At 44.9% G+C, this 13672-nt stretch overlaps 1 protein-coding gene across 1 annotated transcript in view; it reads right to left on the bottom strand.

Annotated features, from left to right (window-relative positions):
- The window catches only part of pde1ca (phosphodiesterase 1C, calmodulin-dependent a), a 183024-nt gene that overhangs the window by 143308 nt on the left and 26044 nt on the right, over window positions 1-13672 (bottom strand). Inside the window, exons 2-3 of the mRNA XM_064949150.1 lie at window positions 1835-1885; window positions 902-1067 (exon numbers count right to left, since the gene is read on the bottom strand). Of these exons, the coding sequence (XP_064805222.1) occupies window positions 902-1067; window positions 1835-1885 (217 nt within the window). The remainder of the gene's footprint in view (window positions 1-901; window positions 1068-1834; window positions 1886-13672) is intronic.

The following is a 13672-nucleotide window of genomic DNA, read 5'->3' as shown; positions in this document are numbered from 1 at the left end:
GAACAGAGTGCCCCATGGTGGCGGTGGGGTTATGGTATGGGCTGGACTAAGATACGGACAACGAACACAATTGCATTTTACCTATGGCAATGTGAATGCACAGAGATATCCTGAGGCCCATTGTCGTGCCACTCATCTGCCTCCATCACCTCATGTTTCAGCATGATAATGCACCCGCCCCATGTCGCAAGGATCTGTACACAATTCCTGGAAGCTGAGAATGTTTCAGTTCTTCCATGGCCTGCATACTCGCCAGACATGCATACTCGCCAGACATGCATACTCCCCAGACACATATCTGTCTTTCCAGTCATGTGAAATCCATAGATTAGGGCGTAATGAATTCATTTCAATTGACTGATTTCCTGATATGAACTGTAACACAGTAAAACCTTTGAAATTGTTGCATGTTGTGTTTTGTATTTTGGTACACTGTAATTTTCTGCAATTGTACATATTTTGCCATGTGTCAGAGAGATGTTTTGTTGTTGCAGCTTTAAAGCTCATATCCTGCAATTATACACATTTTCCCATGAGGCAGGGGTAAAACTTTTTAAAAGCTTAAATTACAGTGCCTCCACGACCCTATTTTGAGAACTTCTGTTCGAAGAGAGCACACACTAGGACAAAGTGTGTGTGTGTGTGTATATGTTTCAAATCAAATCAAAGTGAACTGGTCGCGTACCCATTGTAGCAGATGTTATTGCAGAACACAAAAAATGCTTGTGTTACTAGCTCCTAACGATGCAGTACAAATGTGTGTGTGTGTGTGTGTGTGTGTGTGTGTGTGTGTGTGTGTGTGTGTGTGTGTGTGTGTGTGTGTGTGTGTGTGTGTGTGTGTGTGTGTGTGTGTGTGTGTGTGTGTGTGTGTGTTCGTGCACAAGGCCACACAACTCCAGACCTGATGGCAGTCTTCTCCATGGCGTCTGGCCCATCCACGACGGGCAGGTCGTCAGCCAGAATCTCCTCTGGACTGCGGGGATCGATAAGAATCCCTCTCTTATCCTTATCCTTGATCCCGATCCCTGCAGTGATGGCGTTCCACAAGGCATTCTGGGACTTGGAGCCTGGACAGGAAGGTCAAGGGACAGAGTTCAGGGTTCATATAATGGGTAGGGCAGGGAGTTTTACCCTGACCACATTTTGACATAACCAGGAAAAACTCTGGGCATTACAAATGGAGAAGAATACTTGGATCTGAGAAATGTAATGCAATGAGTAAAGACCATAATGTTACAGATGGTGAGACGCAGCTCAGTGTGTTTTCTTTTGCTAGACTATAGATGTAACACATCAGTCAGTCAGTCAGTCAGGCTAAGCAGGGAGGGTTCGTAACAACTCCATGACGAAACACTGCTGCGGCTGTGGGTGTCTGTCGCCCTCTGTTGATAGGTCTCTAGAATGCACTCAGATTCCACTTGGAACAGGAGGCGTGCATAACACTCTGTCACGTGTCTGTGGTGTATAAACACATGGTGTGATGCTGCCATCTAGCCTATGTATGGTATTATCACAAGACAAAGGTGTCAATGTTGTTGATGAGCATTGCAACAAACAGCTATTCAATTAAACAGCTATTGACTATGAAGAAAATTATATTTGTCATATGCCAGATGTGTATAAAAAGTTTTGAAGTAGCTGGTTCCACCCAATGGGCATGCGTTCTCATAGTGTTTGTGTGTGTGTGTGTGTGTGTGTGTGTGTGTGTGTGTGTGTGTGTGTGTGTGTGTGTGTGTGTGTGTGTGTGTGTGTGTGTGTGTGTGTGTGTGTGTGTGTGTGTGTGTGTGTGTGTGTGTGTGTGTGTGTGTGTGTGTGTTGGACTGTGGTGACTCACGTGCAAAGCGATTCAGTGGTGGAGGGGTAGTCTCCCCAGCCTTGTTGGCAACTGTGAAAACAGAGACCGAGATAATGAATTAACAAATGAGGGAAGAAGAGGTGGAGGAGAGGATCTGAGCAGGGGAGAGGTTGAAGAAGGCGGTTTTAATGAGTGTAGAAATGAACGCATTCTATTCATCTTATTTTATTTGTTTACAAACATGCTTTTTCATGGGCATGACTGGTTGACCAATTTCCTGTTAAAGTTCAGGACAAGCGAAAATAATGTGTGATGTAATGAATAAATTATGAATATATATGAAATAATGAATTAACTAATCCATCAACGAGTTAGAAGATAAAAGATACCCCAAATTTTCCATACACACAAAAAGCTTATTTCTCTAAAATGTTGAGCATAAATGTGTTTACATCCCTGTTAGTGAGCATTTCTCCTTTACCAGGATAATCCATCCACCTGACAGGTGTGGCATATCAAGAAGCTGATTAAACAGCGTGATCATTACACAGGTGCACCTTGTGCTGGGGACAATAAAATGCCACTCTAAAATGTGCACTTTGTCACACAAAACAATGCCACAAAAGTTTTGTAGGAGCATGCAAATGGAATGCTGACTGCAGGAATGTGCACTAGAGCAGTTGACCGATAATTTAATGTTAATTTCTCTACCATAAGCCAATGTCGTTTTAGAGAATTTGGCAGTACGTCCAACCGGCCTCACAACCCCAGACCGCATGTATGGCATTGTGTGGGCGAGCGGTTTGCTGATGTCAACACTGTGAACAGAGTGCCATGGTGGATGTGCGGGTTATAATATTGGGCTGCCATAAGCTATGGACAACGAACACAATTGCATTTAATGGATGGCAATGTGAATGCACAGCGATACCGTGACGAGATCCTGAGGTCCATTGTCGTGCCATTCATCCGCCGCCATCACCTCATGTTTCAGCATGATAATGCACAGCCCCATGTCGCAAGGATCTGTGCACAATTCCTGGAAGTTGAAAATGTCCCAGTTCTTCCATGGTCTGCATACTCACCAGACATGTCACCCATTGAGCATGTTTGGGATGCTCTGGATCGACATGTACGACAGCGTGTTCCAGTTCCCGCCAACATCCAGCAACTTTGCACAGACATTCAAATGGAGTGGGACAACATTCCACAGGCCACAATCAACACCAAGATCAACTCTATGCGAAGGAGATGTGTTACGCTGCATGATACAAATGGTGGTCACACCAGATAGTGACTGGTTTTCTGATCCACGCCCCTACCTTTTCTTAAATGTATCTGTGACCAACAAATGCATATCTGTATTCCCAGTCATGTGAAAAAAACATAAATTAGGGCCCAATGAATTTATTTAAATGGACTGATTTCCTGTAATTCAGTCAAATCTTTTGAAATTGTTGCATGTTGCTTTTGTATTTTTGTTCAGTATAGATGACATTTTTTCCATTTGCCGTCAGTACTCAACTATTCTACTACTAGCTTTGTGATTCCACAGAGTAGTCACCATACTTTAGCACAATGAGTAGCAATTATATTCTGCAAGGTCAAATCAACACGTGCCATGCCACATACCAAAGGCTCATTGAGGTACTGGAGACCTATCCACACACACACACACACACACACTGCAGTTCTATCCCAGTTGCCAGGAGACATGTAGCTAGCTAGTTAACTCGCTTGACTAGCTCCTTTTCCAACCGACACACATCTGTCCCTTTCTGGTAGTGAGAAACAAACACACAGTGTCAACCAACATGATAGAGATGGTAAGCAGATTCTCCTGCTGAGGTCACAGACCTTCTAGTCATAAGTGGTGTTTACACAGTGTGGGAAATACTGTAAACTGAATTTGTATTACATTAGTACGTTACTTTAATGCACAACTATGTATTTGATGGTCTTGAAAGGTCTTCATTTGAAAGTCTAAATAGATGTTATTCCGTTGAGACTAATGGACTACCTGATGAATTATAAAGACTGTGCCATAAGGAATTTAGATTCACAACGTGTTGGCAACAGTATAAGCAAAAGCAATGAATATTATTGTTTATATAAAACAATGTTTTATGTAATGATATATTTGGCTGACCAATATCGATATCATCAAGAATTATTAATTACAAGGATTCACTGTTCAGTTAGGAATTTGTAGGACAGCATGCGCTGCCGTTATTGTAAAGAAGAATGTGTACTTAATTGACCTGCGGGGTCAAATAAAGGTGCAATTAAATAAAACAACTGTCCTTCAAGAGCTTTTAAATTTTACACAAATCATATTGTCCTCATTCAGATAGTGCAGCCTATGTATTGGCAATGAAACAGGCAGTAAGAGATGAAGAGGACGGGAATAAGACCGCTGATATAGAGAATCATTACAGGGCTGGACTGTACTGTGGTTAGGTCATTACATGGGACTACACCTATAATGGGCTACTCTGGGTTACCATGGCATTTTGCTCTACCTACCCCACTGATGACCACCACCTCAAAGACATCTACTGGTCAGAAAGAAGGGAGAGAGAGAGAGAGAGATAGAGAGAGAGAGATAGAGAGAGAGAGAGAGACATGAAGAACAGAAAGGGAAGTAAGAGAGAGTGCAGGTGAAAATGGAAAATGACAGAAAGGAGATAGAACAAAGAGAGAGAACAAGGAAAGAGGTGCAATAAAAAGAAAATAATCGGAGACAGACATCGAGAGTGACAGATTAGTAGAGGAGTGGATCGAAGGGGTCAAGTGAACAAACCAGTGAGCGGGTCTCAGGAGGAGCTGGGTAAGAGGAGATCCACAGGGGCCAGCAGGTAATTAGGAGAAATCAGAGGGTCTCCAGGAGAGGCTGCCCTTAGTAGGGAGTGTGAGAGAGGATGACTAGAGAGTGAGAAGGAGGGAGAGGAAGAATAGAAGGGGAGGGAGAGGAAGAGGAGGGAGGAGTGATCGATTGAGCAATAGAGAGAGAGAGATAATCTGCTGGAAGGAGTGAGGGAGGAGTGAGGGAGGAGAGAGGTAGTAGAGGGAGAGATAAAGAGAGAGAGCGAGGTAGAGAGACAGTGTGTGTTTGTTCACGTAATTTGTGTCGTCTCAGTCGCCACGACGATAGAAGAGTAGTCCCCGGCAGAGCAGAGCAGGGGGAGTCATTACCACTAATGAAGTGGCCTCCTCCATCACTGTCGCCCAGACAATACGTTAACTACTTACACGTCAGACCCTCTCCTCCCTCACCCCTTAGTATTTCCATCTTACCTCCCTCTCTCTCTCTCTTCCTTTCCCTCTTCACTCGCTCTCCTTCCTTCTTTCACTCTTACCTCCCTCTCTCCCTCCTACCCTTCTCTCCCCCTCCTACATGTCTTTCTCCCTCCTACCTGTCTCTCTTTTACCTCTCTCTCTATCCCTCCTCCATCTCTCCCTCTTACTCATCTCTCACCCTCTTACCTCTCTCTCTCACTCTTACCTCTCTCTGCATGTCTCCAAAGCGGTGCCCCAGGTAACCAAAGGTGATATCCCATAACCCCCCTCCCCCCTGCTCCATGCCCCGACAAACCAGAGTCACAGAGATTACCAAACAGGTGTGTGTGTTAATGAGGTCTCCACAGACTACCCTTCCACTGATAGAGGAGGGGACAGGCTAATTTACCACAAACACACACACAAACCCACACATACATGCACTTGTGCGCACACACACTTTCCCTCCTCTACCCTTCCATTCTCTCACATCATGCGTCTTGTGTGCTTTTTAAATTCTATGGTCTATTATCATCTATATTATTGTTGATGTCACTTCATTGTTGGAAAGAGCTTTCAAGATAAGAATTTCAATGTACTGTTTTACACCTGTAGTATCCTGTGTGCGTGGCAAATAAACTATGAAAGTTGAAACACATGCGCACACACGTGCACACACACACATGTACACGTACAAATACACACAAGCATGCACGCACGCACACACACACACACACACAGCAATGTCATATCCTCCCCCGTCCCTTGTCCCCCGTTCCCATAGTAACAGTAATCAGTCATCATCACACACGGCAAGCGTGGGCAGGTAATGTGTGTGTGTGTGTGTGTGTGTGTGTGTGTGTGTGTGTGTGTGTGTGTGTGTGTGTGTGTGTGTGTGTGTGTGTGTGTGTGTGTGTGTGTGTGTGTGTGTGTGTGTGTGCGCGCGCGACGTGGGCAGGTAATGTAAGTGTGAGGTAGGGAGAGGGAGACCCTTATCAGCAAGTCAAAGCGTGAGGGTGTTTAGGTACCTTTCATTTACAGACCACATAGAAGCAGCTGGAACTCTGAACTCGGTCTGTTTACTTACATGGGTCTTCATCATCAACTATATAGTCTACACGATGGGGAACTATTAAGCTACAGCTGTTTACTGTTCATTAACAGCAGATCGCAGCCAGGGTTAGACGGTTAGGTTAGCTGGTTGCATAGTGCTGTAGCTACCGCCGTCACAGATATGTATGGGCTTTAGCCAACTCCTTTGACATTGGTTGTCATACTTCACATGCATGTTTGGCATGATGATTATGTGTCTTCCTTTCCCATGATTCCTTTCCCATCCTCCCATGAATTGGAGAGTCATATATTTCAGAAGGACCCCTGTCATATCTACTGTAAATAGTACCCTACCTCTTTTTGTCCCTTCCACTTTCCCTCCTCTATCCTTTAATTGTCTCTCATCTCTGACCACTGAAGGAACAACAGAACAGAGGAGAGGAGAGGAATGACGGAACATGGAGAGTAGAGGAATGACAGAACATGGAGAGGAGAGGAGGGAGGTTACATAAGATGTACCACTTGACCTTTGAAAGCCTGCAATTACTGCCCTGTTTCTCTGCAAACACACAGTCACACATACACCCCCCCCCCCCCCACATACACACACACACAATGCTCATGTCACTCCTCTCCTCCACCACTCAAACTGTAGATTTGAATCCTTACTTTAAATGCAAATAATTCTACCGTCTTCAACAGCTAACTACTTCCCTATCCTCTGGCTTGACACAGTAAAATAAAACACTTTCTTCTCTCGGCAGTCTCAGTTCTCGACATTTGAAACAGCCATATGGGCAATTCCATGAAAAGAGAATGATGCAAGTCACATTTCCCTTTAAAATGTATGTCAAACAAAATAAAATGATTGCAAAGTTAAACAAACCAACTTCCACTCAAAATCGTACAAAAACAAGTTGATTGTATATGATGGTTTGTGCAGTCACCGTGTTACCAACATTTGCATCTGCACTCAAGTAAATGTGTTTGTGTAACATTTTCTGTGGAAATTGTTATAATTAGTCATTGTGCCTAGAGATGTATGGTTTGTATAACTCCACAATCATTGGTTTATGTTTGGCATACATTTTAAAGTGAAGCGTCTCAGCATCACTCTGTTAACGTGGAATTGTCCCATAAAAGAGAACAAGCTCTGGGGATGAAATGAATGGGATCTCGGAAAGTAATTGTACAGATGTGAGACATTTTGTCTGAAAAAAGAGACGTGTTACAGCCTCCTTCTGTTATCTGCTTTGTTCAGACGACACTGCAATATTCCTCCGCTCAACAGAGAACTAGCTGACGAGATGAGACAAATGTTCACCTCACTGATTTCTGTTCATTATCACCCCCTCTCCATGCATCACACACACGCACACATGCACACACGCACACACACGCGCACACACACACACACACACACACACACACACACACACACACACACACACACACACACACACACACACAGAGAGACTTGACAAACAAAGAGAGGAAAATGAAGATGCCACCAAGATGCATACAATATTGACAGGCTATTTCACTTTTTTTTGATTTTCCTCAACCTATTGAAAAAGAATGACACTTCAGAAGAATAGAGATATATTTCTCTCTGTGTCTCCCTCTGTTTTTGTCTTGATAGACTGTGTACAGACAGTGAACGACTGTACAGACAGTGAATAGACTTGCTAATGATGCAGGGGAAACATACGAAACTGATTTATCTGAATGTTCACACTGTAGGTCAGTTACATTGTGATATCACACAAGAAAATCACACTGTTAAAGTGCAATTTAACTTATATATACAATCATTATATAGAAAAATCGAGAGATACATATATTAAGTGACTGAAGCTTATGCTCAACTATGGCAAAGACAGCCTCAGCCAGTGGTAAAGAACACCATATGTTCAGTTCAGTTTGCAAAGACACACAGCTGCACTCAACTATCCCCTACACACACACTCTCTCTCTCTCACTCACCGATGGTGAAGCTGAACCCATCGATGCTGAAAGTGGCGCTCCGGCACTTTTTAAATCCCTGCTTCTTGGAGCTCTTGGAGCTAGACTCCGTCATCTTTCCTCAACTCCTCACTCTGTCACTGCACTTGTCTTGTATCAAAACTCTTCTCTCTGCTGCCTGTTGTTCTCCCTCTCCTGTGTTTTCCCTCTCTCTCCGTTGGAGGCTCCGTGAGGTGAAGGGGTCCCCCCTCAGCCCGTCCCCCAGGAGAAGTGCACGGCGCGGGGGTATCACCAGAGACTCTCTCCCCTGGGTAGTAACGGTGGTGGAGCCAGGTAGGTGTTGTAAGAGAGAGTTAGCGGAGAAAGGCTAAAGCTCTAGCGCTAACTGAGATGTGGCACTAGGGACGGAGCATTAGCGCCGTCCAGTCTAACTGTGCATCCTTACTTCAGGCCCGCTAAGAGCTCTTCAGGAGCCTATAGCTCTAACTCTCTCTCTTTCTGTGTTTCTCTGTTTCCCTTTCTTACTCCAGCTCTCCCTCTCTCTGTCCAGCTATCTCTGGCACAACCACTCACCACAGCTACAGAGGAACCCATGTGGGAGAATACAGAAGATATAAACCTCTCTCTCTCCCACCTCCCTCCCTCCCTCCCTTCCCTGTAGTAATCTCTATGACCCTCCACACTGTTCTGCTCCTACAGCAGTTGATTAGTCCCTCTCTCTGTCACATCTCCCCCTTCTCTCTCTCTTTCTCCCTCTCTTTCTCTTTCTCAACCTCCTTGCCCAAAGTTGCTATCAGAATCATGTTTCTCTTCACCCTGTTGTAGGTGTGCTAATATGGATGTTTCTCTTGCTGCGTACATGCCTGTGTTCATGTGTGTCTGTGTGTATTTGTGCATGGGTGTGTGCATGAGTGTCTGTGTGTATGTTTATTTGTGTTTGGTTGCATTAGTCGCTTGTTGCTGATCCACCAAAATATTTACTTTGCCTCATCGCTAAGAACGCTGTAATGGCTGACCTGGGAGACTTGAATGCACACAAGCAAACACACAGACACACCCACATACTGCTCTGTTGCTGTGCAGGGACACATCCACGATTATTCTTTAATGCCATTTCATTAGTCAACTAGGTCTGCAGGTGCATAGATCCTCTTACATTGGAAGTTACTTTACTGATAGTAGTGGATGAGGTTCTGTCAACTGGACTACATCCCATTAATATATCAACTGCGAGGTCGTATCCTGATTAAGTGCAATGATTGACTAGGCTCTTGAGGAAGATATCCTGCACACTGGGACCGTGCTATCATTGTATAGTATACTGATTACATTGAAGAAGTCCTTAAGACTGTGTGAAAGGTTTTTACATGAAAGTGCCTCAGAAAACTGCAGACTGTAGAACAATGACAGGTTTCAGTAAAGACTCCATCATTTCCCCCGACATCCATAATGTAAACACAGTCTGCACCACTACTCACTACTGTTCGTCTAGTGCCACTTCTGATTTCTTGTTTCACCAATTATTTCTGAAAAGGTGTGTGTTTGTGTTTTTATTTTTTGATTGTAAATAGTTATCGGGCACCATTGTTCACAGGCATCAATACAGACTACAGCCTCACAAAAGATGCTGTTCTTCTCAGCTGTTGGAGTCGTAGCACAGACATTCGCCTCAAGGTCTCTCTTCCAACACAGAACAAGAGGAACGATTACACAATATCTCCCTTAGTAACAACAGAACCCTTCAGTTCACTTACATTGACGTGGTCATCTCAAAAGATCGTACTGTGCTATAGCGGGAGGTAGGAGATCTCAGAGGAGAGAGTTGTTCTCAGGCTATAGGGTGGTTTTCACAGTCTGTTGAATATCTACCGGGGAGTACTAATAACGTGATCCAGTTGAATTGAATTGAACATGTCGACGTAGAAAATATCCCACACGGACACGTCCAGACTGTGCAGTTTCCGCAGAACCAAGTATTTCATGTGACCATCCCCATGGAGTGAAGGTGTGAAGTACAGGAGCGTCAACAGTGCGTCACCCTTCTACATTCAGTCTCTCAAACACCTGTCTTGTGGCACCTGTGAAACCAGTCATGCCAGAGGGTTTCATTGTATAATGGCGCATGCAGTTTCATCTAGAATAGAGACTCTATGGCCAGAACAGATTTGATTTGTAAAAGAACAGACACACAAATGCAACATGCAACAATTTCGAAGATTTTACTGAGTTACAGTTCACATAAGGAAATCAGTGTAATTGAAATAAATTCATTAGGCCCTAATCAATGGATTCCTGGGAAAAGGTAGGGGTTTGGATCAGAAAATCAGTCAGTATCTGGTGTGACCACCATTTGCCTCATGCAGTACGACACATCTTCTTCGCATAGATTTAATCAGGCTGTTGATTAAGGCCTGTGGAATGTTGTCCCACTCCTCTTCAATGGCTGCGCGAAGTTGCTGGATATTGGCGGAAACTGAAACACGCTGTCGTACACTTCAATCCAGAGCATCCCAAACATGCTCAATGGGTGACATGTCTGGTGAGTATGCAGGCCATGGAAGAACTGGGACATTTTCAACTTCCAGGAATTATGTACAGGTCCTTGTGACATGGGGCTGTGCATTATCATGCTGAAACATGAGGTGATGGAGGCAGATGAATGGCACGACAATGGGCCTCAGGAACTCGTCACGGTATCTCTGTGCATTCACATTGCCATTGATAAAATGCAATTGTGTTTGATGTCCGTAGTTGATACCTGCCGATACCATAATCTCACCTCCACCATGGGGCCGTCTGTTCACAACGTTGACATCAGCAAACCACTCGCCCACACATACACGTGGTCTGCTGTTGTGAGGCCAGTTGGACATACTGCCAAATTCTCTAAAACGATGTTGGAGGTGGATTATGGTAGAGAAATTAACAGTAAATTGTCTGGCAACCGCTCCGGTGGACATACCTGAAGTCAGCATGCCAATTGCATGCTCCCTCAAAATTTGAGACATCTGTGGCATTATGTAGTAACAAAACTGCACCTTTTAGAGTGGCCTTTTATTGCCCCCCGCACAAGGTGCACCTGTGTAATGATCATGCTGTTTAGTCCGAATCTTGATATGCCACACCTGTCAGGTGGATGGATTATCTTGTCAATTTAGAAATGCTCACGTAGAGGGATGTAAATACATTTGTGCACAACATTTGAAGGAAATAAGCTTTTTGTGCATGTGGAAAGTTTCTGGGATCTTTTATTTCAGCTCATGAAACATGGGACCAGCACTTTACCTATTTTTAACTGAAGGACGAACATATAAAATGGGTCATCACATTTAAATGCAGTTCATGAATGTTGCACTAAATCACACAAACCACAGATGTCTGGAACAAGGACCATTAACTATTTTTTGGCACAGCTGACCCAGCACACCCCCTGCTTTAACAGAAAACAGGCTTTGGGCCTCCTCCTCTTCATGCTTACAGCATATGAATCTGACACAGTCAAATATAACAAGGGATAGTTCTGATATCCTACATATCCTAAACATACATAATTAACAAAACACACTATGACATATGGGCAGGTACTATGAGCTTTTGCCACTAGCAAATGCTAATATTGTCACGCCCTGACCTTAGAGCCTTTTTATGTCTCTATTTGGTTTGGTCAGGTTGTGATTTGGGTGGGCATGTTCTTTATTTCTGGCCGAGTGTGGTTCCCAATCAAAGGCTGCTGTCTATCGTTGTCTCTGATTGGGGATCATACTTAGGCAGCCCTTTTTCCCACCTGTGATTGTAGGTAGTTGTCTATGTGTAGTGGCCTGCGAGCACTACGTAGCTTTACGTTCGTTTGTTATTTCTTGTTTTGTTGGCGACATTCTAAATAAAAGTATAATGTACGCTCACCACGTTGCGCCTTGGTCCACTTCTTCCGATGGGCGTGACAGAACTACCCACCACAAAAGGACCAAGCAGCGTGGAGAAAGGGACTCATGGACTTGGGAGGAAATCAAGGACAGTAAAGGACCCTGGAGGCAGGCTGGGGAATATCGCCGTCCAAAGGAGGAGATAAAGGCAGCGAAGGAGGAGTGGTGACGGTATGAGGAGGCAAGTCATCGAAGCAGACACGAGAGGCAGCCCCCCAAAAAATGTTTTGCGGGTGGGCACACGGGGAGATTGGCGGAGTCAGGTTATAGACCTGAGCCAACTCCCCGTGCTTACCGCTGGGAGCGAGTGACCGGGCAGGCACCATGTTATGCGGTAAAGTGCACGGTGTCTCCGGTGCGCATGCACAGCCCGGTGCGCTCGGAGCCAGCTCTCCGCAAGTGCGACGCTAGAGTGGGCATCCAGCCAGGGCGGATTGTACCATCTCAGCGCCATTGGTCTCCGGTGCCGGCTCTGCGCACTGTGTCTCCGGTGCGCTGTGACTGCTCAGTGCATCCTATGCCTGCGCTCCGCCCGTGCCGGGCTAAAGTGAGAATTCAGCCAAGAGGAGTGGTGCCAGGGATCAGCACCAGATCTCCAGTGCTCCCCCACAGCCCGGTTCATCCTGTGCCTGCTCCCAGAACCAGGCCTCCTGTATGTCTCCCCAGCCTGGTGGGCCCTGTGGCAGCTCCACTCACCAGGCCTCCTGTATGTCTCCCCAGCCTGGTGGGCCCTGTGCCTGCTCCCAGAACCAGGCCTCCTGTATGTCTCCCCAGCCTGGTGGGCCCTGTGGCAGCCCCACTCACCAGGCCTCCCGTATGTCTCCCCAGCCTGGTGGGCCCTGTGGCAGCCCCACTCACCAGGCTACCTATACGTCTCCTCCCACCACTGATGATCCATGGCACGAAGCCTCCAGTGATGATCCATGGCACAAAGCCTCCAGTGATGATCCATGGCACAAAGCCTCCAGTGATGATCCATGGCACAAAGCCTCCAGTGATGATCCATGGCACAAAGCCTCCAGTGATGATCCAGAGCACAAAGCCTCAAGTGATGATCCATGGCACAAAGCCTCCAGTGATGATCCATGGCACGAAGCCTCCAGTGATGATCCATGGCACGAAGCCTCCAGTGATGATCCATGGCACAAAGCCTCCAGTATAATGTACGCTCACCACGCTGCACCTTGTTTCACTTCTTCCGACGGGCGTGACAAATATTACTACTCTGAAGCCAATCAGCAGAGTTCACAAACATAGCTGTTAGTCAACTGATCATCAAACCTGGGTTCAACTATTATTTTAAATATTTAAATTACTTTCACATATATATTCAGATATTTGTTATTTGAAAAGACAAGTGGTTGAATATTGGCAGGTATTTTAAAATACCCATTACACAATGTATTTTCAAATTAAATTAAATTCTCCCATGCATATGAACCCAGGTCCTAGGAGTCTTTGAAAAAAACTTTATTTGGAAATATGTATTTGAGAAACAAATCTAATAGTAGGCTATTTATTGAAGATACTTTCAAATACTTCCAATAGAAGTAGCTGATTATGGCCACAGTATTTGAAAGCACTCAAATACACAGAAAGTAAATATTAAAATATCAAAATACATGTATTGAAACCCAGATCTGGTAGTCATGCAAAA

The sequence above is a fragment of the Oncorhynchus masou genome, chromosome 30 (genome assembly GCF_036934945.1).
Source record: "Oncorhynchus masou masou isolate Uvic2021 chromosome 30, UVic_Omas_1.1, whole genome shotgun sequence".
Classification (NCBI taxonomy): domain Eukaryota; kingdom Metazoa; phylum Chordata; class Actinopteri; order Salmoniformes; family Salmonidae; genus Oncorhynchus; species Oncorhynchus masou.
Note: the sequence above shows the minus strand (reverse complement) of the source record. Positions and strands in the feature narration are given on the sequence as shown.